Below are 21703 nucleotides of genomic sequence, written 5' to 3' on the forward strand. Positions count from 1 at the left end.
ACTTAAAATGTAGCCAGGCCACCTGCTATAAACTATATTCATGCTATATAGGAATAAAGAAAACAAAAACAGACAGACAGCTAACGGAGTGGATCTCAGTTAGCATGGTTTTAAACAGAGTACATTCACACCTGCATCTTCACACTGGGTACATATCCCTTCTCTCTCCAGTCCAGAGAGTCTGGGACAGGAGCCCCAGAAGAGCCCACAAAGTTCACTGTTTGCCTCAGGAGGGACACAAGTTGCAGAAAATGATTACAGGATCTGTTCTGATGTCTGTGAATCACCATGGCACATACAAAAATAAGAACAAGATGAAGTCACTTTATAGCTACATAATTCATAGATATAATTTACAATTTTTTTTTATATATATAAAAAATATATATACCCCTGCAAGCAACATTGATGGGACCAATCGCCACCCTGGTGGCTTAGAAAAACATGCATAGCAGAATATGCATTTAATCCACTTTCAGTCTGGTTGTTAAGTGTTACAACAATGAAAGGGTTACTGCCTTCACAGTTTTACTTTAATCATGTTTTAACATTATTCTGATTACATTTTAGGCAAATAAGAAAGTGATTTCAAAGCATTTTGAAAATGACACTTCCTACTGCCAGTTGGTAACACTATAACTTCCACTCAGTAGTCATCCATGAAATTGATTTATTTTTATTTTTATTTATTTTTTGGGGTGCACGATAAATATCAGCCAATAATTAATGCACATCTAGTCAGTAAAGCCAGTTCTCTAATCAGCAATAAATTCCATCAGGTGCGTGATTTCAAAGAGCAAGGCTGCATTCAGCCCCGACAAAACATTTCACAACGTTTTTTAAACAGAAACGGTGATGCGTTGAACACACTAGGTGTTTCTCAATGTCAAGGAAGGATCCTCAGAAGCCAGTATTTCGAGGATGCTAAGTCATTGACATCCTTAGAAGGACTGTTCCAATGTCAAGGATCCTCGGAATTTCAACCAAGGACTGAGTCCTTCGTTCAAAAAATATGCCATACACAGGAAAGGATGCATATGTGTATCCTTCGCGCTCTTAAATTACCCACAATACTTTGTGCGCAGCTTTGCTATCTTGTTCAAAAATTCAAAAATGTCGAACATTAGCGGAGTCGGAGGGTTAACAGTTTTTATTTACGTTACCAAACATTTGTTATAACTGTAGTAAATATAAGTAAAGCTTAACGTTTAAATGCCAGTACAAATTACTACCATACTGATATTGTAAATTATACAAATACAAATAGTTAACTGAACCGGACCTGTCATTTAACAATTGTTAGCTTGGTTGCTTCGTCGGCATTTCTTTTATAAATAACTAGTTAAGTTGTCCAATTTAACGATACCATTATTCAAACGGACCTTTTCACTGACGTAATGACGCAATTACGTGCACTTGCTAGCCTGTTCCATTTACGTGTTCTCCGAATGCGAAAGAGGAGTCTCGCCTAGCCTCTGAAGGAAGTGACTTGGAAGGACCAGTCCTGCCAAGGAAGTATCCTTATTGAGAAACGCCAACTGTTCTGATGACGCAAGAGTTGCAACTATGGCAGCTGAGAAGGCCATTATTTGTGTTCTTTGTGAAAAATTTTCAGAGCCATCTATTTAGCCTCACATACTGACTTTATTTGTAGTTCATACGGTTTTAATACCCTTTATTTTCTTTCTCATTTTTAGGAAAAGTACTTAATTACCATTGTTTATTTCTATACCAAATGTCATACACTTGCAATAAAGCTAAAAATATAAAAAACTACATCATTATGTTGATATCCTAAATTTTTATAATAAAACTTATGACAAACATGTCTTCTAATATCCTCAGTTGTTGCGTATACCGAGCTGCAACGAACACATTTGTACATTATTTTCCTTGAAGCCATTGCGCAAGTTCACTTTAATACCGCGTGCTCTATATACATGTTGCTGATGATTGGACTGCAGTTCTGACAAACCCACCAAACAAGAGAAAACGCATCTCAAACCCCGTTGCACACCGGTGCACGCCGTTTCCAGGAAACATGACGTTCAACCCGGAAACCATGGCAAAACGTTGCACACCGTTTTGAACTTGAACATGCCCCAGCTGTTACACAGAGCCATTGTTAACTGACAAGCTGCACAAATTAACATTCATTATCGGCATGGAATAGCGCAGCTTGTCAGTTAACAATGGCTCTGTGTAGTAACAGCTGGGGCATGTTAATGATAATTATACAATTATAAAAAGTTGTATCATTATTAAACACTTGTTAGGCACTTTACTTCCACTTTTAGAACATTTTGTTCATTTTTATTGAAAATAAATTCTAATGTGACATGTGACGTGTAAAGTGAAAAGAACTAGCTCGGCAAAAGCCAGACTCTAACCCAATCATTCGCGTTACAAGCTAGTTTTCCTTGCCCAAAACATTACTGCCAACACCATTGAAGCTGTTGTCGTATTCACATGCGTCGTATTTAACTTTATGTGTCGATGGAGGGCGGAGCTACAGTAGATTTGCTCTTAGTAATAGACACTCCGAATAATCTTGTTTCCCATTTGCCTTAAGATTATTTTTACTACCACACTGGCATATAATTTTACTTACGTAAAATGCACTTAATTTAGATCCACCCCAGGAAACAAGACTAAGTATCTTATATCATTGTCTTATATAGAAAATCAATCTTTATTTATTATTATAGTTTTTGTTTATATTAGTATTTGGGGGGGGGGGGGGGCACTTAGTAAGAGGAGCATTTTTCCAGAGTGACTTACACTGCTTTCTCGGGTTTGACAAACCCATTCTGAAACCGAAAACCTATAGTTTCCCTCATTTCAGGGTTAACATACTCAGAGTTTTCACTTAACCTCCTTTGTGAAACAGACCAACAATTCCAAAGTGTATGCAAGGTTACGTAAATATAGAAACAATTTAAATGGATTGGGGCTGCTTTTCTCAAAAGCACCATGAGCTAAGCTGACCACAGAGACCATTGGTGGCAATCTACTTACTATGCTTTTGGGAAATGCGGCCCTGATCTAGCTTCATGCTCAAAACACAACTATGAAAATAAAGCAGCTTTGCATGCTAAAAAGATTTTTGTGCAAACTGGAAGCTACTGTATGTAGATAAAAATGAACGAAAACACACTCCATATGTGAGTCATGCCCAGGTCATATGAATGCAGGCCCATGGAGGCCTCCAGGTTGTCAAGGGAGATAATTTGAAGGTTTCTCTCCCATAACTCCCTTCTGCCCAGATCTTCAACTTGCAACAAACAGCATTCTCATTACAGGGATCTCACATGTGGTACGTTGTTGTGAGACTGTCATCACGGCATACATTACAGATGTCCTTTATAAATACAGTTTAAAGACAAACATTTCAATACAACTCCAATACATGGATGGCATCATCAAGACAACTTCAAACTATAGTAATGCAACTATTCTAGCCTCACAAGAACACAAAACACCATTATGAATCCATAAATAAATAAATGATCAGCTTTTGGATTCTTACCTTACTGGAGTAAAACTTGTTATTAGTCTTCCACAACTCCCAGTGCTGGTCTAGATTTGTGTTGAAATGGGCCAGTGCTGTGCAACAACACACGGCACACAGCAAGCTCCTGAGCATCATGGCCTGACAAGATCAAAACAGCAAGTCATTACTGACACATTCAAACATCAAGATTTTCTGATAATATATTCTTATTGCATAATTTTGTCAGCTGACCTAAACATCACCCCATTAACCACAGTATGATTTTTATGTTTTAAATGCTTATATTGAATGAACCACATGGTCAGAATGATTTCTCTTCTGTTTAAAATTAAGCAAAAGACTGAAACTAAAAAAGAAGTTATAATGTCCAAATGTTGCAAAATTAACTAGTTAAGGAAATCCAAGTAATAAGAAATAAGACTTTATAAATCCAGATATTAAAGTAGGTGTTTACAGATTCTCCCAAATGCACTGCTGTTATGCAAACCAGAACAATTGCTCGATTCTTCCTGTATCATGACCTCACCCCAATTTAAATCTTTAAAAGGTAAATACCAGATGGATTAATGAGACAAAATTACAATTTTATAGGTTAACCACTCAAACTGAGCAAGAGAACACATGGCCCTGAATAAGGAAGAAACGTAAATCAAACGAACACTGGTATTTGATAGACCACCTGATCATTCATTCCACGACACATATACAGTCGTGGCCAAAAGTTTTGAGAATTACATAAATATTGGAAATGGGAAAAGTTGTTGCTTAAGTTTTTATAATAGCAATTTGCATATACTCCAGAATGTTATGAAGAGTGATCAGATGAAATGCATAGTCCTTGTTTGCCATGAAAATTAACTTAATCCCTAAAAAACCTTTCCACTGCATTTCATTGCTATCATTAAAGGACCTGCTGAGATCATTTCAGTAATCGTCTTGTTAACTCAGGTGAGAATCTTGACGAGCACAAGGCTGGAGATCATTATGTCAGGCTGATTGGGTTAGAATGGCAGACTTGACATGTTAAAAGGAGGGTGATGCTTGAAATCATTGTTCTTCCATTGTTAACCATGGTGACCTGCAAAGAAACGCGTGCAGCCATCATTGTGTTGCATAAAAATGGCTTCACAGGCAAGGGTATTGTGGCTACTAAGATTGCACCTAAATCAACAATTTGTAGGATCATCTAGAACTTCAAGGAAAGAGGTTCAATTCTTGTAAAGAAGGCTTCAGGGCGTCCAAGAAAGTCCAGCAAGCGCCAGGATCGTCTCCTAAAGAGGATTCAGCTGCGGGATTGGAGTGCCACCAGTGCAGAACTTGCTCAGGATTGGCAGCAGGCAGGTGTGAGCCCATCTGCACGCACAGTGAGGCGAAGACTTTTGGAAGATGGCATGGTGTCAAGAAGGGCAGCAAAGAAGCCACTTCTCTCCAAAAAAAACATAAGGGACAGATTGATCTTCTGCAGAAAGTATAGTGAATGGACTGCTGAGGACTGGGGCAAAGTTATATTCTCAGATGAAGCCCCTTTCCGATTGTTTGGGGCATCTGGAAAAAGCCTTGTCCGAAGAAGAAAAGCTGAGCGCTACCATCAGTCCTGTGTCATGCCAACAATAAAGCATCCTGACACCATTCATGTGTGGGGTTGCTTCTCATCCAAGGGAGTGGGTTCACTCACAATTCTGCCCAAAAACACAGCAATGAATAAAGAATGGTACCAAAACACCCTCCAACAGCAACTTCTTCCAACAACAGTTTGGTGAAGAACAATGCATTTTCCAGCACGCATTTTCCAGTGATAAGTGGCTCGGGGACCAGAATGTTGAAATTTTGGGTCTGGCCTGGAAACTCCCCAGATCTTAATCCCATTGAGAACTTGTGGTCAATCCTCAAGAGGCGGGTGGACAAACAAAAACCCACTAATTCTGACAAACTCCAAGAAGTGATTATGAAAGAATGGGTTGCTATCAGTCAGGATTTGGCCCAGAAGTTGATTGTAAGCATGCCAAGTCGAATTGCAGAGGTCCTGAAAAAGAAGGGCCAACACATACTGACTCTTTGCATAAATTTCATGTAATTGTCGATAAAAGCCTTTGAAACGTATGAAGTGCTTGTAATTATATTTCAGTACATCACAGAAACAACTGAAACAAAGATCTAAAAGTAGTTTAGCAGCAAACTTTTTGAAAACTAATATTTATGTAATTCTCAAAACTTTTGGCCACGACTGTTTTTATTAATCTCAGTGTTTTGTTTGAAATAGTGGTGTTATTTTTTTTTATAAATATTTGAGTTGGTACATTCCTACAAAACAAAATGAGAATCAGTCCGTTCAGGATCACAAAACTTCACAATCATTTTGATTGTACCTGTTTTTGATCAGCCAAAATTCCTGTCCAGCAATTGCACCGTATCCCACAGTCAGCACCGCATGGTTTATGTTTGTGGTGCAGGATGGATCATTGTAAACTCCTGACAAATGTGAAATAACATTATAATAGTTGTCAATAGAAAATAATTTCAACTTTTATTTTCAGACAGAAAACTTTGTAATTGCTTTGACTGAAATTTGATGAACAAGAAATACTCACCACAGAAAAACAACAACAACAAAACTAATTAAAAAAAATTATCGCTTCAGTAATTAACTTTTTGTACTCGAAAACAGTTTTACGGACCTAACTTCGGGAAACGATGGGGAAATCACGTGATATTTCTCAGCTCCCTTAAGGATTTCATGCGGAATATGCTGTCATAGCTGGGAATGCAAATACAGAAAGAGGCTCATAGAAAATCGCTTTGTTACTTTCGTCCCACATTACTTTCGACCCTGCTCTCCCATACATTTCTGGCATCTTGAGGTCCACTTATTAATAGTTCAGATAAGCAGACTAAAAATTGTGTTTTTAAAGCAGTTCTAAAATCTCTTTGTGCTAGAATGAACATCTAAAAGGTTTCATGACATTTTGCCTTTCCATGTGTGACAAGGCTGTGGATCAAAAAAATTACATCAATTTTCATTTTTTCTTTTTCATTTTTGTCTTGTCTGTAACTTATCATAAAATTTCAGTAATTCAACTCAAATTGGGAAACTCATGTATTAAATAAATCCAATGCACACAGACTGAAGTAGTTTAAATAGTTTAATCATTTCAATTGTGATGATTCTGGCTCACATTTGACAAAAACCCACCAATTCACTATTTCAACAAATCAGAATATGGAGACATGCCAATCAGCTAATCAACTCAAAACACCTGCAAAGGTTTCCTGAGCCTTCAAAATGGTCTCTCAGTTTGGATCACTAGGCTACACAATCATAGGGAAGACTGCTGATCTGACAGTTGTCCAGAAGACAATCACATAAAAACATTAATTGTCAAACAAGCTGGCTGTTCACAGAGTGCTGTATCCAAGCATGTTAACAGAAAGTTGGGTGGAAGGAAAAAGTGTGGAAGAAAAAGATGCACAACCAACCAAGAGAACCGCAGCCTTATGAGGATTGCCAAGAAAAATCGATTCTAGAATTTGAGTGAACTTCACAAGGAATGGACTGAGGCTGGGGTCAAGGCATACAGACGTGTCAAGAAATTTGGCTACAGTTGTCGTATTCCTCTTGTTAAGCCACTCCTGAACCACAGACAATCTCTTACCTGGGCTAAGGAGAAGAAGAACTGGACTGTTGCCCAGTGCTCCAAAGTTCTGTTTCCAGATGAGAGCAAGTTTTGTACTTCATTTGGTAAATAAGGTCCTAGAGTCTGGAAGAAGGGCGGAAAAGCTCTTAACCCAAGTTACTTGAAATCCAGTGTTAAGTTTCCATAGTCTGTGATGATTTGGGGTACATTGTCATCTGAAAGTAAAAGTGAAGTGACATTCAGCCAAGTATGGTGACCCATTCATGCTCTGCATTAAACCCTTCCAAAGTGCACACACAGCAGTGAACACACACAAACCGTGAACACACACCCGGAGCAGTGGGCAGCCATTTTTATGTTGCGGCACCCAGGGAGCAGTTTGGGGGTTCAGTGCCTTGCTTAAGGGCACCTCAGTCGTGGTATTGCCAGCCCAAAATTCAAACCCACAACCCTAAGGTTAGGAGTCAAACTCTTCAACCACTAGGCCACAACGAACTCACCAAACCTGAACCCCATAGATATGGATTATTGTCAAGGGGAAAATGAGAAATGGCTTTTATTGGCCAAAAAAAAACAAAAAAAAAAACAGGTGATCTTCGAACCACCTCTTTATCACTCTTGCTTTGTGGCATGGTGCTCCATCATGCTGGAAAATGCACGGGTCATCACCAGATTGCTTATGGATCATTGGAAGAAGTTGCTATTGCAGGACATTTTGATACCATTCTTTATTCATGGCAGTGTTTTTGGGCAGAATTATAAGAGAGCCCACTCCCTTCATTGAAAAGCATGCTACTCATGGTAACGTTCACCATTTCTTCTCCGAACAATCGATTTTCCAGCTTTACAAAATAGTCTAACGGGAGCTTCATCAGAGAAAACAACTGCACCAGTCTTCTGCTTTCCAATCCTTGTACTTCCTGCAGGATTTCAGTCTGTCCTTTATGTTTTTATTAGAGAAAAGTGGCTTTTTTATGCCCGTCTTGACACCAGGCCATTGTCCAAGAGTCTTGGCCTCACTATGTATGCAGATGTTCTCACACCAACCTGCTGCCATTCCTGAGCAAGCTCTGCACTGCTGGTGATACAATTTCACAATTTTCAGTACTGAAGACTTCTTCACTGCAGTTGAACCTCTCTCCTTGAAGCTCTTGATGATCTGGTTATTTCAGGTGCAATATTCTTTGTAGCAATTTCATTGCACATGAGGCCATTTTAATGCAAATGGATGATGGCTGCAAAATTTGTTTAATTAATTTGTTTTTGGCCAATGAAACTTAAAGCAATTATTTCAAATGCAACTGATCACTCTACAAAATCTAGAAACAATGTGAATGACCACAGCCAAATATTTGGTCTATGACTGTACATCAAATTCAAGTCTTGCATTCTACTAATGATTTTATGAGTTGAATCAGATCAGGTGTGTTAGATGAGGGAGACCTACAAAATGTGTTGGGCTGGGGGTCCTCCAGAACAGGTTTGAAAACCCCTGCAGTTGCTCCTTGTGTTACCCAATGAATGTGGCTGATCGACTAAAGATATGTTTGTTTTAAAAACAAAAAAATCATAACTCTTAACCATATTGTGTGCAGCTCTTAAAAAAAAGATAGTACACATTCATTTTAGAGATGTCAGTTAAAAAAAAAAAAATCACTTCATCTGGTGTAGGTGTACAAACATCTGAGAGATTCTTTTTAAAATGTTAGTCTTACATTATAAACCATAAACATCTTAAGACATTTTCTAAACCTCTACTTGACGTCTGATAGTAGACGTCCAATAGACATATTGCAGAGGACAAAAAAAAAAAAAAATTAACATCTTGCAGACATCAAACAGACGTCTCTGATGTACGTTTATATCCTGTGATGCTGCACTTACCAGTTGTCAAAATTTGTCGAACCCAAAAGAGGTCAAATATTAATATTATATTAAGTGCATAATATTAAGTGCATAAATAGCATATTTTCTTTTTAAGTTGAAGTTTCAATATAAGCCAAAGAAAACAATTTACATTTTTTTAACATTTTTAACATTTATTTCAGTAAGCTTCATAAAAGACAATGGAAATGTAAAAACACAGATCACACATTTACATTAAAATATATAAAAATCATAAAAAAGTACATTTCTATTTTTGAAGTGTTCATACATTTCAGTTACATAACGGGAAAGCAGGCATATGAGGCGATGCCACACATGTTGTTCTGGTTTCTGGCCATACGGATATAGCCACCATCTCCAAAATGGGTACCCCAACTGTTAAAGCAAAATGAAATAGAAAAAAGAAAAATTAGTATCTGCATTTGTCATCTAAATGTTCTGACACAGATTTTCTGTTTTTATAAGCCTTTGAGTGTGTGAATAAAAACAAAAAAAGGAAAAAACAAAACAAAAACAAAGTCAGACCCAGTCAATTTATGATCACAAATCTTCACACTCGTTTTGATTGTACCTGTTTTTCACCAGCCAAAAGTCCTGTCCACCAATCGCACCGTATCCCACAGCCAGCACTGCATGGTTTACTTTTTGTGTACAGGTTGGGTCATTGTAAACTCCTGTGGACCGATGCAAAAGGAACATTATAACATCACAGAACTAATAAGATCTAATAAAAATTAGTTGGTAATCAGTTTGGTTGAAATGTGAAGAGAAGAAAATACTCACCACTGCGGTACAGGATAAACTGAGGACGGGTGGCATCAATGGCCACTGAAATGGGCCCGATGTTAGCAACAGCCTGCTTCAGGGCCTCCTCATCTCCCTGACTGACAAAATAGTACTTGGTGCAGTTTGCTGCATGCTGGGATGGATTGTATCTGCACTGCCCTTGCTGTAGGACACATTTATTTATTAGGTTACACATTAGAACTATTATAAAAATGTATTAGTTTTTTTCCTTTTCTTTAAACCACATCAAACTCTGGCAAATGCAAATTCACCAATGTAGAGACCTGCCTGCAAATGTATGGCTCAGATTTTGCTTCTAATAGGATACCTTATATTTGTTTAAAATATTAATCAAATACTTTTTTTTTCACATGGACCCTCACAAACAACTTACCACTCCTTCATAAGGGTAAGATGACTCGGAGTCTATTCCACCATTATCAATAACATACTGGAAGGCAGAACTCATAAAACCTCCATTGCAGCCTTTGTTTCCATAACTAGAAGAACAGTCCACCAGATTCTGAGGGCTGAGGTCGACCAGCTTTCCTGTGGTCTTCATCAGCTGACCTTCAAGAGCCCCAACAGAGCTGAACGCCCAACATGAGCCGCATGCACCCTGACAGAAAAGAGAGAAACATGATAAAACTACCAAAACCGGAAACACGAACCTAATGGCTTGGAAGGCTGCAGAGAGAGAATTCTGACCAATCTGTTTTAGTTACTGGTTTCTGAATTTCCAAATCATCATAGAGGAAGTTACACGAAAGGGGAAATAAACCTCAAACACTGACTGGGCAAACAAAATGAAGGAAGTGAAATTGAGAAAAAAAAAAAAAAAAAAAGTTCTGACAAAGAATGTGGTCTCCCTGCTATAAACTATCCGTCTTGTTAAATAGACAGAAATAAAGGAACAGCAAAAACAGCTGGTTCAGAACTATAGATGAGAATGAACAAGCTCAAATAAAAATGAACAGTATAAAAAATATATATTAATAATCATAATAATAATAATAATTCAAATCCAGTAGGAATACAGATTTGTACAATGCTGGCCTGGATAATAAAGGAATCAAAACAGCACAACATTACACACAATTTCCACAACACAAGAGTTAAACCCACAATCTCCAGGTCAAGTATCTTGTAGCGCCACTGGGAAGATGAGGGTTCACAAAGATGTAGAAGTCAAGAAGTTTCACTGAGATTCAATTCAAAGTAATAAACGCGTACATGTATAAGAGAGGAGGAGGAAGAGGAGGAGTAGGAAGAGGACATTCAAATGCAATATGGGCAACAGCCTCTTTGGGGCTTGGCCCCTAAAAACAGACACTAATGGAGCAGATGTCAGGTAGCATACTTTCAAAGGAGTGCATTCACACCTGCATCTTTACACTGGTGACATATCCCTTCTCTCTCCAGTCCAGAGAGTCTGGGACAGGAGCCCCAGAAGAGCCCACAAATTTTGCTGTTTGCCTCTTAATGTCAGAAGGGACACGAGTCGTGGCAAATGACTGCAGGATCTCCTCTGTTGTCTGTGAAAGAGACAAAAATTTGGAAAATAGGAATACAAAATTAACACAAATAAAAAAAAAAAAAAAAACCCCACCAACATGATTTTTTGTAAAGAAAACAAATATAGAATCAAAACTTGTTTTTTTAATTGACTTGATCCAGAGTATGTGAGCGGAGCGGAGTGGGAGCGGAGCGGTGTGATTTTGACAGGAGCGAGGAGCGGATTTTTTAAAAGTCGGAGCGTTGTGGTTTTCAATCGCTCCAAGAGCGCTCCACCACCGCTCCATCACGAGTACAATTCATGCCAACGGCCCGTAATATAACTGCATATTTAGCAAGAATTCACGTTAAACATATTTAACTATAGCTTGATAAAGATGGATCTCTCAAATCAGAAGGTTACAATGACGACAATAGCCAAGCGGGAAGTTATAGGTTAGTTCTCAAGGAGTTTGTCTGTTCCTTTTACTGAATATTTTCGGGTCAAAGCATGATTTAAACAGTTACAGCACATTCACACACAATTGCTTTCGTAATAATGCATTCAACCAAATGTAATCTTACAGTGTTACTTCATCTGTATCTGATTTTGAACGAGCAGAAATCTGTAAGAAATGCATTGATCTGTAGATAAAATAAAAATGTACTGTTATTTTCTTCACAAACAAAATTTGCACAGCAGAATACATTAAATTATACCTTTTAATGCTGACATCCATGTTATTAGTTTGGCATGTGGCAGGAAAAAAAAGTTTGCACACAATAGCCTAAGCCACTTTGAAACTCTCCCGTTATTTTATTTTTTATTTTAATATAGGCTACGTTATGAACATAACATTTCAAACATACTGAAATACTTTAGCCACGGAGCGAAGGCGGAGTGGTGTTTCTGGTATCACTGAGCGCGGAGTGGAGCGGGAGCGGGAAATTGTGAACCCGGAGCGGAGCTGGAGCGGAGTGATTATTAAATGCTCTGAGTGCGGAGGGGAAATTGTTGCCACTCCACTCCGCTCACATACTCTGACTTGATCTAGCTGGAAGCTATTGCATGCAGATAATCATGATCAAAGAAACGCACACACCATATCACCCATGTGGTTCATGCCCAGATCATATGAATGCAGGCCCATGGAGGCCTCCAGGTTGTGAAGAGTGATAAGTTGAAGGTTTCTCTCCCATAACTCCCTCCTGCCCAGTTCTTCAACCTGCAACAAATCACATTCTCATTACAAGGATCACATATGTGGTACGTTGTTGTAAGACTGCCATCACTGCATTCATTACAGATATCCTTTATAAATACTTCCAGTTTAAAGACGAACATTTTCACACAATTCAATCAATATATAAATGGCATCAACACCACTTCAAACTATAGTAGTAAAACTTCTAGTCTCACAACATAATCAAAACACCATTATGAAAATGAATCTGTAAGTAGATGAAAGATCTTCATTGGGATCATCTGACCAATGCTTGTGAAATTTCTATTCTCACCTTACTGGAGTAAAACTTAGTATGTGTCTTCTTCCACAACTCCCAGTGCTGGTCTAGATTTGTGTTGAAATGTGCCAGTGCTGTGCTACAACACACAGCAAACAGCAAGCCCCCGAGCATCATGACCTGACAAGAGCAAAACGGCCAGTAATAGTTACAGACTTGCATACATTTTATAAGAATGTACAGAGAAGAAGAATGTATATACAAGAACACCATAAAGTTAGTTAAAACGTCCGAATATAGTAAATTTGAGGAAATCCAAGTAATCCAGACATTAGGCGTTTACAGATTCCCCAAAAATGGGCTGTACTTTCATAAACCAGAGAGATTGTTTGATTTATAATGTAGGCTATTATATGTCGGTGCCGTTTTTACAAACCCAGTTTTAAATCTAAAGGTAAAAAATGAGTTTTAACCAGATGGATTAATGAGGCAAAATAACGCAAAAATGCAGTTTTAAAGGTTTTCAAAATGAGCAAGAGAACACATGAGTCAGAAAGAAACGGAAATTAAACTGCTTTGTTTGATCGACTTCGCCCTATCCTTCATTCAGCGACACGGTATACACGACAATTAAAGTATTTTTTGCAGTGTTTAACACCCAAAAGTTAATACAAACACTGAAAACATTTCAAATCTCTAAGAGGTAAAGGGTTAACCATCTAAAACCGAAAGAGAAACTTATCTTGAGAGGAAAACCGGACAAAAGAGAATTATGTTACAAACATAAAGTACATAACAGTAATCAATAACAATAAAAATGTGCTCATGTGTCTTGTCTCGTCTCACCTGTGCACTCTCGGTAAGCTGCACTTCTGGTGGTCTGTAGCGTAGGCGATGATCAGCGTCTGTGAGTTCCTGGTTGCTTTGCTTTTAATTTGTTCCATCACGTGCTAATCTCTGCCTGTTGTCATATGTCACAGATGTCTTTGCTTACTTTTTGCTTCGCCCTGTTACTTTAAAAACATATAGCATATATGTGATGTAGGCCTATAGTCAAAAATAAAAATGTAATTAAAAAACAATATGTAATTAATGTAGTAATAAAATAATGCAATATATATATATGCCTATATACTATTATTAATATTATTTATATGCAATTGTAAGATGCATGGGAACTTGCAGCCTAACCTAAAAACAATATTTCCGAGGTTGTGTAATAATTATAGTTTGAGGGGAATTTCCACGTGTAAACCAGCAAAGTTACTCTGTAACTGTAAAGTAAATAAGAGCAGCAGCTGTCATTTACGATTAGTAGAAATACTCAATCTACGCTGGAATCAAACTAGGTTCTGATATGTTTCACACTGATTGGAAACGAATGTTTTCATTTTACATGCTTTCTCATACGTTGTGTTTGGGTCGCCATCTAGCGGAATTTAAATTAAACACCAGAAGAAATTATTGTTCTTGATGTACAATAGATGCACAGTAGACTATTTTTAATTTCACACAAGAATATAGAAGACTTGATAACCACGTGGTATTTTAGAACTTTACCCATAATTATAGTTTTTGTTTTTAAATGATATATCAATGTACAAAGAAAACAGGAAGACAGACAGAGGAAGTGATCTGGTTAAACACAGCGTCAGAGCACGCAAGCACATGTAGCCTATACACTGCTGACCTGGTATCTGGCTTTGAGAGTGCATATGCCACAAGTTTTAGGTCCTAGATGAACATGTTGTGCTTAGAATGACATTGGAAAAAAATCGATATAGGCCACATTACCACTGTGGAATTGGACATTACCTAAATTTTCCTTTCATGAAGCATTTGCTATTTTCTTATAAAAATGAGTCATCATGATTTGGCAAATATTTGTGCTGACCTGGTGCTGATTTGATGAAATGAATATAACTACACTTAGTATGATTAAATGTGTGATAACTCTTAGTTAATATCAGAGCTATGCTGAGTGGTAAAATGGTTCTTTTTTTTTTTTTTTTCAATAAGAAAATAGAATTTTGCGGATTCTGAATAGGACTATGGTGTTTTCAAAACATCCATCAGTCACAATGACATGGTCTGTAGTTATATTTTGGAACAAAAGCTCTGTGGAATATTAACTGCAGCTTTCAATCATTCAGAAAGTACAAGCAAACTGTATGTAGAACCGAAAGTGGAGTGTTCAGCATTCACCATTTTAAATAGCTACTGCATTACATTTCACGCCACGCAAAGCTTTCTGAAATAAAGCAATCAATAATAAATAAGAAATGTAATCAATAGACAAATAATAAATGTGATTGAATTACCATTGTAAAATTAAAAATAAATAAATAATTTAATTTAAAAAAAAACAATTATAATAATTTTAATGTTATGTGTCCCAGGCATCTTTTTAACATTAATAGTGGCTTATGAATGCATTGCTCAAGTTTTTATTCATCATCTTCATTTTTGTAATTGTGTCATTTAGTAATTATTTCTGACAATTATTACTTTGTTTCTTTTTACATACAGTATAGAGATTATAAGTAGCAGTTGAATTTGAAGAAGTGGGTACAAGATACAAAAAGGGGGGGGGGGGGGGTCAATTATGGTCATAAGGTTTCATAACAGTGAACACATGACTGTCATATTTTTTGTTTAAACAGCTGAGGCTACTTAAACAGTTTAGTTTCTTTAGTACAGTATGTTTCTTTTCTTGACCTGTCTTGGTTTCGTCTCTCCCCCAAAAAAAGACTCTGAAGCTTTCTCTTCCTCATCAGCAAAAATCTACGTCTTCATACGTCGTACATGTCGTACAGAGTCGTACATGTATTACAGAGACCATGTTCTCTGAATTCTAAATAAATGTGGCTTGGCATTATTATTTTATTCTCTGAATGTCATTTATAATAGGAAACGTTTCTGTACAGAGGTGTAATATTGACTTGGTATTAACTGTGTGATAAACATTACATCATTAAACTTTATTGCAGTAAACCATTTGTGAAAATAACATTTAGATACTTTTACCCAAATATTAACAGTTTTATTTAATATGGTCACACAAAAAAGCTTAATACTCTATATAATTAAAACATCATAAAACAAGTTTGTCAAAGAACAGATCCCACCAGGGGGAAAAAGTTTAACAGACTGTATTCACAATATCAAAATCTCCCTTATAAATTTCTAATATTGCAAAAAAAAAAAAAAAAAAGAAGAAATTGTTTTTTTTAACTGCTTAATTTGAAAGAATTAAGAACAAGACATCAAGGACACAAGAGGAAGATGCATTTAACATTGTGGTATTCAAATCAACTGCTTCTTTTAAAGAGCCCTTTTGGGTCCCTTTTGTTACTGGTCAGCAGGAGACAAGTTTGGTCCCTTGTGAGCTCCGTACTTCCAGCTCTCACATGATAGGGAAACTGGCCAGGCTGGCAATGCCACATGCATTGTTACGGTCACGAGCCATCAGGACGTACCCCTTCTTCCCCCAGTCTTCACCCCAGCTTCAGGCACAGAAACAAAAACAGATGGATTAGGAGATTTTTACGCTATTACATGCTGACTAGGACAACATGGAAATGTTTTTACTCTTTTAAAAATGTAATATTTATATATTTTATTTAAATGTCATTTTTTAAATTAATCATATTTTTTTAAATTATTCATTTGAATCAATGAATAAAATGTATTTATTATTTTAATCAGTGCTGTCCTTTGTTCCCAGCTAATGTGCCTTACCTGTTCTTCACAATCCAATACTTTTTCCCTTTCGGCGTGACTCCGTAACCAACAGCTAGAACTGCATGGTTGACATCATCCTTGTTACAGTTGGGATCAAAGTACACACCTAGAAATGGGTTTTGGACATAGCAGGGATTGAGATTTTAGTCTTATTAGTGACCTTCACTTTAAACATTTCAGTAAAACAACAACACCAAAAGACTACGTAGTTGTAAAAGTGATGTCAAGTACCGCTTTTGTAGTACAGGAAGGTGGACTGCATGGCATCTATACCCACTGATACAGGTCCCACCTTTGCCACGGCAGCAGTCAGTGCCTTCTCATTTCCCTCAGGAATCTCTTTATACCTTTTACAACTGGCCACTCTTGCTGAACTGTTATAGGCACACTGCTGTTCCTGCATTGGGCAGAAGTGATGAAAACTTGTGACTGTCAACATCTAAAAAAAAAAAAATTCTAGGACTCATTTTTCAATATTATTCTTCACACAGATCTTCTTACCAACTTTCAGCTGGGCACATCAAATGTACTAAAACAACCAAAAAAAAAAAAAAAAAATGCTTTTTTAAGCCATTTTGACTAACTATTACCATTCCAGCATAGGGGTAGCCCTCCTCTGAATCAATGCCATGGTTGTCTTTGATGTATTTGAAGGCTTTTGTCATATATCCTCCACCACAGCCATCATTGTCAGTCACACAGTCCACCAGGTTCTGAGGACTGAGGTCCACCAGCTGACCTTTGGTCTTCTTCAGCTGACCTTCCAAAGCCCCGACAGAGCTAAAGGCCCAGCATGAGCCGCAAGAACCCTGAGGTGAGCGAGGGAGAAAAACACTTAAATACTGGTGGAGAAATAATCTTAAGTACTTTGGTAACTATAGTTGGCTTGAAACAACAAATGATACTTAGACGGTATTGATCAAAGTTAGATGGTAACCCTCATTCTGTAGAAATGTGTTTGAAAGCACGTGAGGATAGGATTGGTAATGTAAAAGTTTCTCAGAATGAGGAAATATTGCCACAATATTACTAAATTATTATGACATTTCCTCACTTGGTTCTTGACAGAGGTTACGTATCCCAGTTTGCGGTAGTCAATTGATTTGGGCAACTTCTCCACTGTGTCCTCAGGCACATATGTGTTAGTTAGGTCCCGGAACATGGGCATTTGAAGTCCCATGACTTTCTCTGCCACTTCTTCTAGTGTCTGCAGAGATATAAGCATTAGACAAAAAAAAAAAAACAAAAAAAAAAATCCTGATCAACACTCAAAAATGTTATCAATTAACTTGGATCTAGTTTCCTTCATGATACATATGTTGTTCTTGGAACATTCTTGTTGTCATGTTTACTCCCAAACAAGTTTAGCAAGAATGTGACATCTTAAAGGCACAGAAATACACATGTACGGCTGTTTTCCAACATATTAGACTGACAAATGTTTGTAAAACAATGTGTTAAACATTTTAAAGCAGTAAATTATTAATAGATTGAATTAGGGCACTTACCATATCTCCAAAATGGTTCATGCCCAGATTATAGGTATGAATCCCCAGTTCGTACTCTCTGTTATGGGCCTCAATAAACTGCATGTTCTTCTCCCAAATCGCCCGTCGAATAGACTCTTCATCCTGTCCACCATAAAGCACAGATGTAAGAAGGCACAAACAATGAGTGATTTGAATGATGTAGGCCAGTGGTTCCTAAACTGTATATAAACCACCAACTTATGATACTTTGCAAAACACTTGAAAAAAAGGGCTCTTATTTTAGCCGGAAACAGTTGTTTGAAGTAAAAAATGTCTAGATGGATTTATTTATTACATACATGCAACTTTTTGCTTCACACAGACTAAATTGAAGGACTGGAGTCATGTTAATTACTTGATGATTATTGTGATGTTTTTATCAACTGTTTTAACTCATTCTGACGGCACCCATTTTCTGCAGAGGATCCATTGATGAGGAAGTGATGTAATGTTAAATTTCTCCAAATCTGTTTCAATGAACAAACAAACTCATCTTTATCTAGAATGGCATATGGACAAGTAAGTTTTCAGGAGATTTTCATTTTTCTGGTTGAACTATTCCTTTAATTAAGATGTATCTATTTTATACTCTAATGCATGGCATCTTTGAGTAAGGATTTAGGTGGAATTCGCATATAATACTTGAAACTCTTTAAAATAAAATAAAAAATGAACAGATCCCTTTCTTTCTCTCTTTATTTTTTATTATTGAGCCGGGTTGCATGTTAAGGCACAGCCCTATTATAAAGGGATTTAGCCGTTACATTCCAATCAATGTAGTCTTTAAAAAAATACAAGCTACCTTCCCCTCTTTTTTTTTAAGGTACTAAATATGATTGTATTGTCTTTATAGGCTATTACTCACCAGGGCATTGTACTCCCTCTTGTGGGTGAGTTTCCAGTCCTCCCATGCTTCATCGAGTGTGAGGTTCTCCAGAGTGTGAGCTAGTCCACCCCACACCACCACAAGCAGGGTGATTCCACCAAATGCATGCATTATGCCCTGACAAACAAAACTACAGTCAGAGGTGTAAAGCCACACTGTAAACTTCAGTGGCACACCCGTGGCGCTCTTGAAACCATGTTAACCATAAACCACAAACAAGAACAACACCCGCAGACAGTGAAACTTATCACTCTAAAAAATGCTGGGTTGTTTCAACCCAACTTTGGGTCAAATATGGACTAACCCAACACTTGGGTTAAATTTTTACATTACATTTTTAACCAAAAAGTTGGGTTAGTCCAAATTTGACCCAAAGTTGGGCTGCAAACCCCAGCATTTTTTGAGTGTATTTAGTTTAGAGAAATGAGGATTAAGTGGTGATTTCTGAAATGTGCTAGAAGAAATTTGCAGTGTTATACGTTTTTAAAAGAATGAAGAATAAAAAGAATAAAAAGAATGCGAAAGTGATTGCAACAAATGTGCACCCACAACTTCAAATAAACATTTTATAATATTAAAACAGCAATTATAACACTTTACAAATAAACAATGCAAATCATTTACGAGGAGTTAAAAATAAAAACAGTGGTGATGAGGAAACTCATTTACCTGATTTCCAGAAGTTCAGAACAAAAGGTGAATGTTGGTTTGAAACTGGGTTAGTGGACGACCTCTTTATATGCTGGAGTTTTGAGGAAGTTGCTCCTGTTGCAGGAAAAAGAAGACCCGGTTCATCTGGAATAGTTTAAACACCAGCTCAAAGCGATGATGTCATGAGTCAGGTTACAGTTTTAGGAAAATTGGGAAGTTGGGAATAGTGTCCAAGGTCTTGGAAAGAGATTTATATTTAAAATTAAAATTAAATTGAGTAAATTTACTAAAACCAACACTACCAACGAGAGAATTTATAATAATATTTTAGAGATCATTTGTGTTGTTTTCCGCTTTAAATTATATTAAATTTTTTGCATAATAAGGTTGCCAAGAAAAAAATTAGCAACAGCACCAAGAAGTTTCTAAATGCATCCATTATTTTTACATAAACAACCATTAGTTTTACATAATACATTTGGTGTAGCTTTTCCTTGTTCCAAAACTGCTTAAATTCTCTCTAACATCTTGGGAATTGCTTAATGATAGTGGTTTTTAATTATTTCCACTAATTTAGCAGGCTAGATAGTTTTAGTCACACTAACAAAAGAAACAACCCATCCAGATTTTTAGGGAATTTCTGTTGGGTTCCTGCAAAAAGATGGATGTGATTAAGAGTCTGAAACCTTCTGTGCATTCATCAGTTCACAATTTCAGTTGGTATTTTAGCTGGCATAAATAGAGGACATATGACTTCAAACTCACAATTGATTTGATAGTATCAATAATCTTTTTCTACTTCGTTCTCCTGAGGCCATGTTAGCTTGTCATGAACACTTCCGCTTGTTAGTCAACAACCTGAGTTCCCTGTGCAGTGTGTCACTGCATGAGGTCTACTTTAAAATTGTCCCATGATGTCTACTGTATAGGCATGGGGTCAGCACTAAGATATAAATGTATAACGAGGAAAGTCCCCTAGTGTTCATACTATGTGCAGATTACTCACAAACATACAAGCAAATCTATAAATATCACAGGCCAAAAGCAGTACAGCCTGCTGACATGGTGACAAGCCTGAGAAGACTATATTTAAAAATGTATTCAGCTTTTGTTTATTGAAAAAAAAAAAACCTGTGTCCCAAAAAATCGTAAAAACTGGGATTAGTTTGTGGAACACAGTTGCTATTAATTACAATTTATTGCACATTATTCAACAAATGTACAAACTAATCAATAAAAAGCGCTTCAATACAGCGCTTCAATACACTTTTTTTTTCAGTGTATCAAGAAATATACTTCAGATAATTACTGTTCATCTCATTTATTGGAATTTCTTGGTAAAACATGGTGCTCACAGGAATTAATTTGATATTATAACATATTAAACAGCAATACCTAGAAAGAAGGTCTAACTCTGACCCGGATAGATTAAATTATTGAATAGTTTAATTGCATTATATTACAAACAAACGCTTAGATTACAGTTTTTTTCAACTGCTTACACACATTTTCCAAAGTTTTCCTCTTTTTTTCAAAACTTAACACACAAATTCAATAATTGCACACACAAGATGCAAAATGCCTCACATCTCTTTCAAAATGAAACACCACAGTCAAAATACCACAAACATATTTCAAAAGCAAACAATTGTCTTACGTTGTAAACACCTTTACCATAATCTTATATTTTTGATTATGTCATATACACACTGTTATTCAAAACCTAAAGCTCTTCTTTTAAAAGTTCACATGTACATGATTGAATGTAATTGGGAGAGAGCTGTTGAATATATAAAAGTAAAAACAAAAGCAAAATTGAAACCAAACTTTATTTTTTTTGCTCTTTGTGGTTGTAAATGTAGTATTAGGGTACACCGTTTGAAAAGAAAAAAATAATATCAAAAATATGTAGTGTTGTAGCATGTAGTGTAAAACCAAACATAATATGTGTGCTTGCATGTGGAGATGTTTGGGTGTATCTAGGCTCCATCTCTCTGGGTCCGGAGTTGTGTCCGGCCAACATACGTCATCCACGTCGCATGCTATATTCTCTCTTGATACCTTACCAAACTGTGACCAATGCAATGCACTGTAGTACAGTTTTTTTCAACTGCTT

General features: G+C 36.8%; 2 protein-coding genes across 2 annotated transcripts; both read right to left on the reverse strand.

Annotated features, from left to right (window-relative positions):
• Positions 1-9164: 9164 nt before the first annotated feature.
• LOC128030613 (cathepsin S-like) lies at positions 9165-13782 on the reverse strand. The gene is made up of 8 exons (XM_052618373.1): positions 13624-13782; positions 12832-12957; positions 12417-12539; positions 11202-11354; positions 10214-10438; positions 9817-9982; positions 9605-9707; positions 9165-9408 (listed from the first exon to the last, which is right to left on the reverse strand). The coding sequence occupies exons 2-8, from the start codon at positions 12952-12954 to the stop codon at positions 9309-9311; spliced, it is 993 nt and encodes a 330-aa protein (XP_052474333.1). The 5' UTR covers positions 12955-12957; positions 13624-13782; the 3' UTR covers positions 9165-9308.
• Positions 13783-15208: 1426 nt separating this feature from the next.
• LOC128030028 (cathepsin K-like) lies at positions 15209-19702 on the reverse strand. Its single transcript, XM_052617494.1, has 8 exons — positions 19606-19702; positions 18916-19053; positions 18030-18152; positions 17576-17728; positions 17112-17330; positions 16753-16918; positions 16519-16627; positions 15209-16283 (listed from the first exon to the last, which is right to left on the reverse strand). Exons 2-8 carry the CDS (start codon positions 19045-19047, stop codon positions 16184-16186), a joined length of 1002 nt encoding a protein of 333 aa, XP_052473454.1. The 5' UTR covers positions 19048-19053; positions 19606-19702; the 3' UTR covers positions 15209-16183.
• Positions 19703-21703: the final 2001 nt, after the last annotated feature.

The sequence above is a fragment of the Carassius gibelio genome, chromosome A16 (genome assembly GCF_023724105.1).
Source record: "Carassius gibelio isolate Cgi1373 ecotype wild population from Czech Republic chromosome A16, carGib1.2-hapl.c, whole genome shotgun sequence".
NCBI lineage: Eukaryota > Metazoa > Chordata > Actinopteri > Cypriniformes > Cyprinidae > Carassius > Carassius gibelio.

Excerpts from the sequence above, each read along its gene's own strand:
- LOC128030613 (XM_052618373.1), bottom strand. The coding sequence starts at position 12,954 with ATGATGCTCGGGGGCTTGCTGTTTGCTGTGTGTTGTAGCACAGCACTG. Across the intron at positions 10,439-11,201 it reads TCACCAGTGTAAAGATGCAG|GGTGCATGCGGCTCATGTTG; the intron begins GTGTGAATGCAC and ends CTTTTCTGTCAG. Across the intron at positions 9,983-10,213 it reads CTTACCCTTATGAAGGAGTG|CAAGGGCAGTGCAGATACAA; the intron begins GTAAGTTGTTTG and ends TGTGTCCTACAG.
- LOC128030028 (XM_052617494.1), bottom strand. The coding sequence starts at position 19,047 with ATGCATGCATTTGGTGGAATCACCCTGCTTGTGGTGGTGTGGGGTGGA. Across the intron at positions 16,919-17,111 it reads GCTACCCCTATGCTGGAATG|GAACAGCAGTGTGCCTATAA; the intron begins GTAATAGTTAGT and ends TGCCCAATGCAG. Across the intron at positions 16,284-16,518 it reads TATTGGATTGTGAAGAACAG|CTGGGGTGAAGACTGGGGGA; the intron begins GTAAGGCACATT and ends CTGTGCCTGAAG.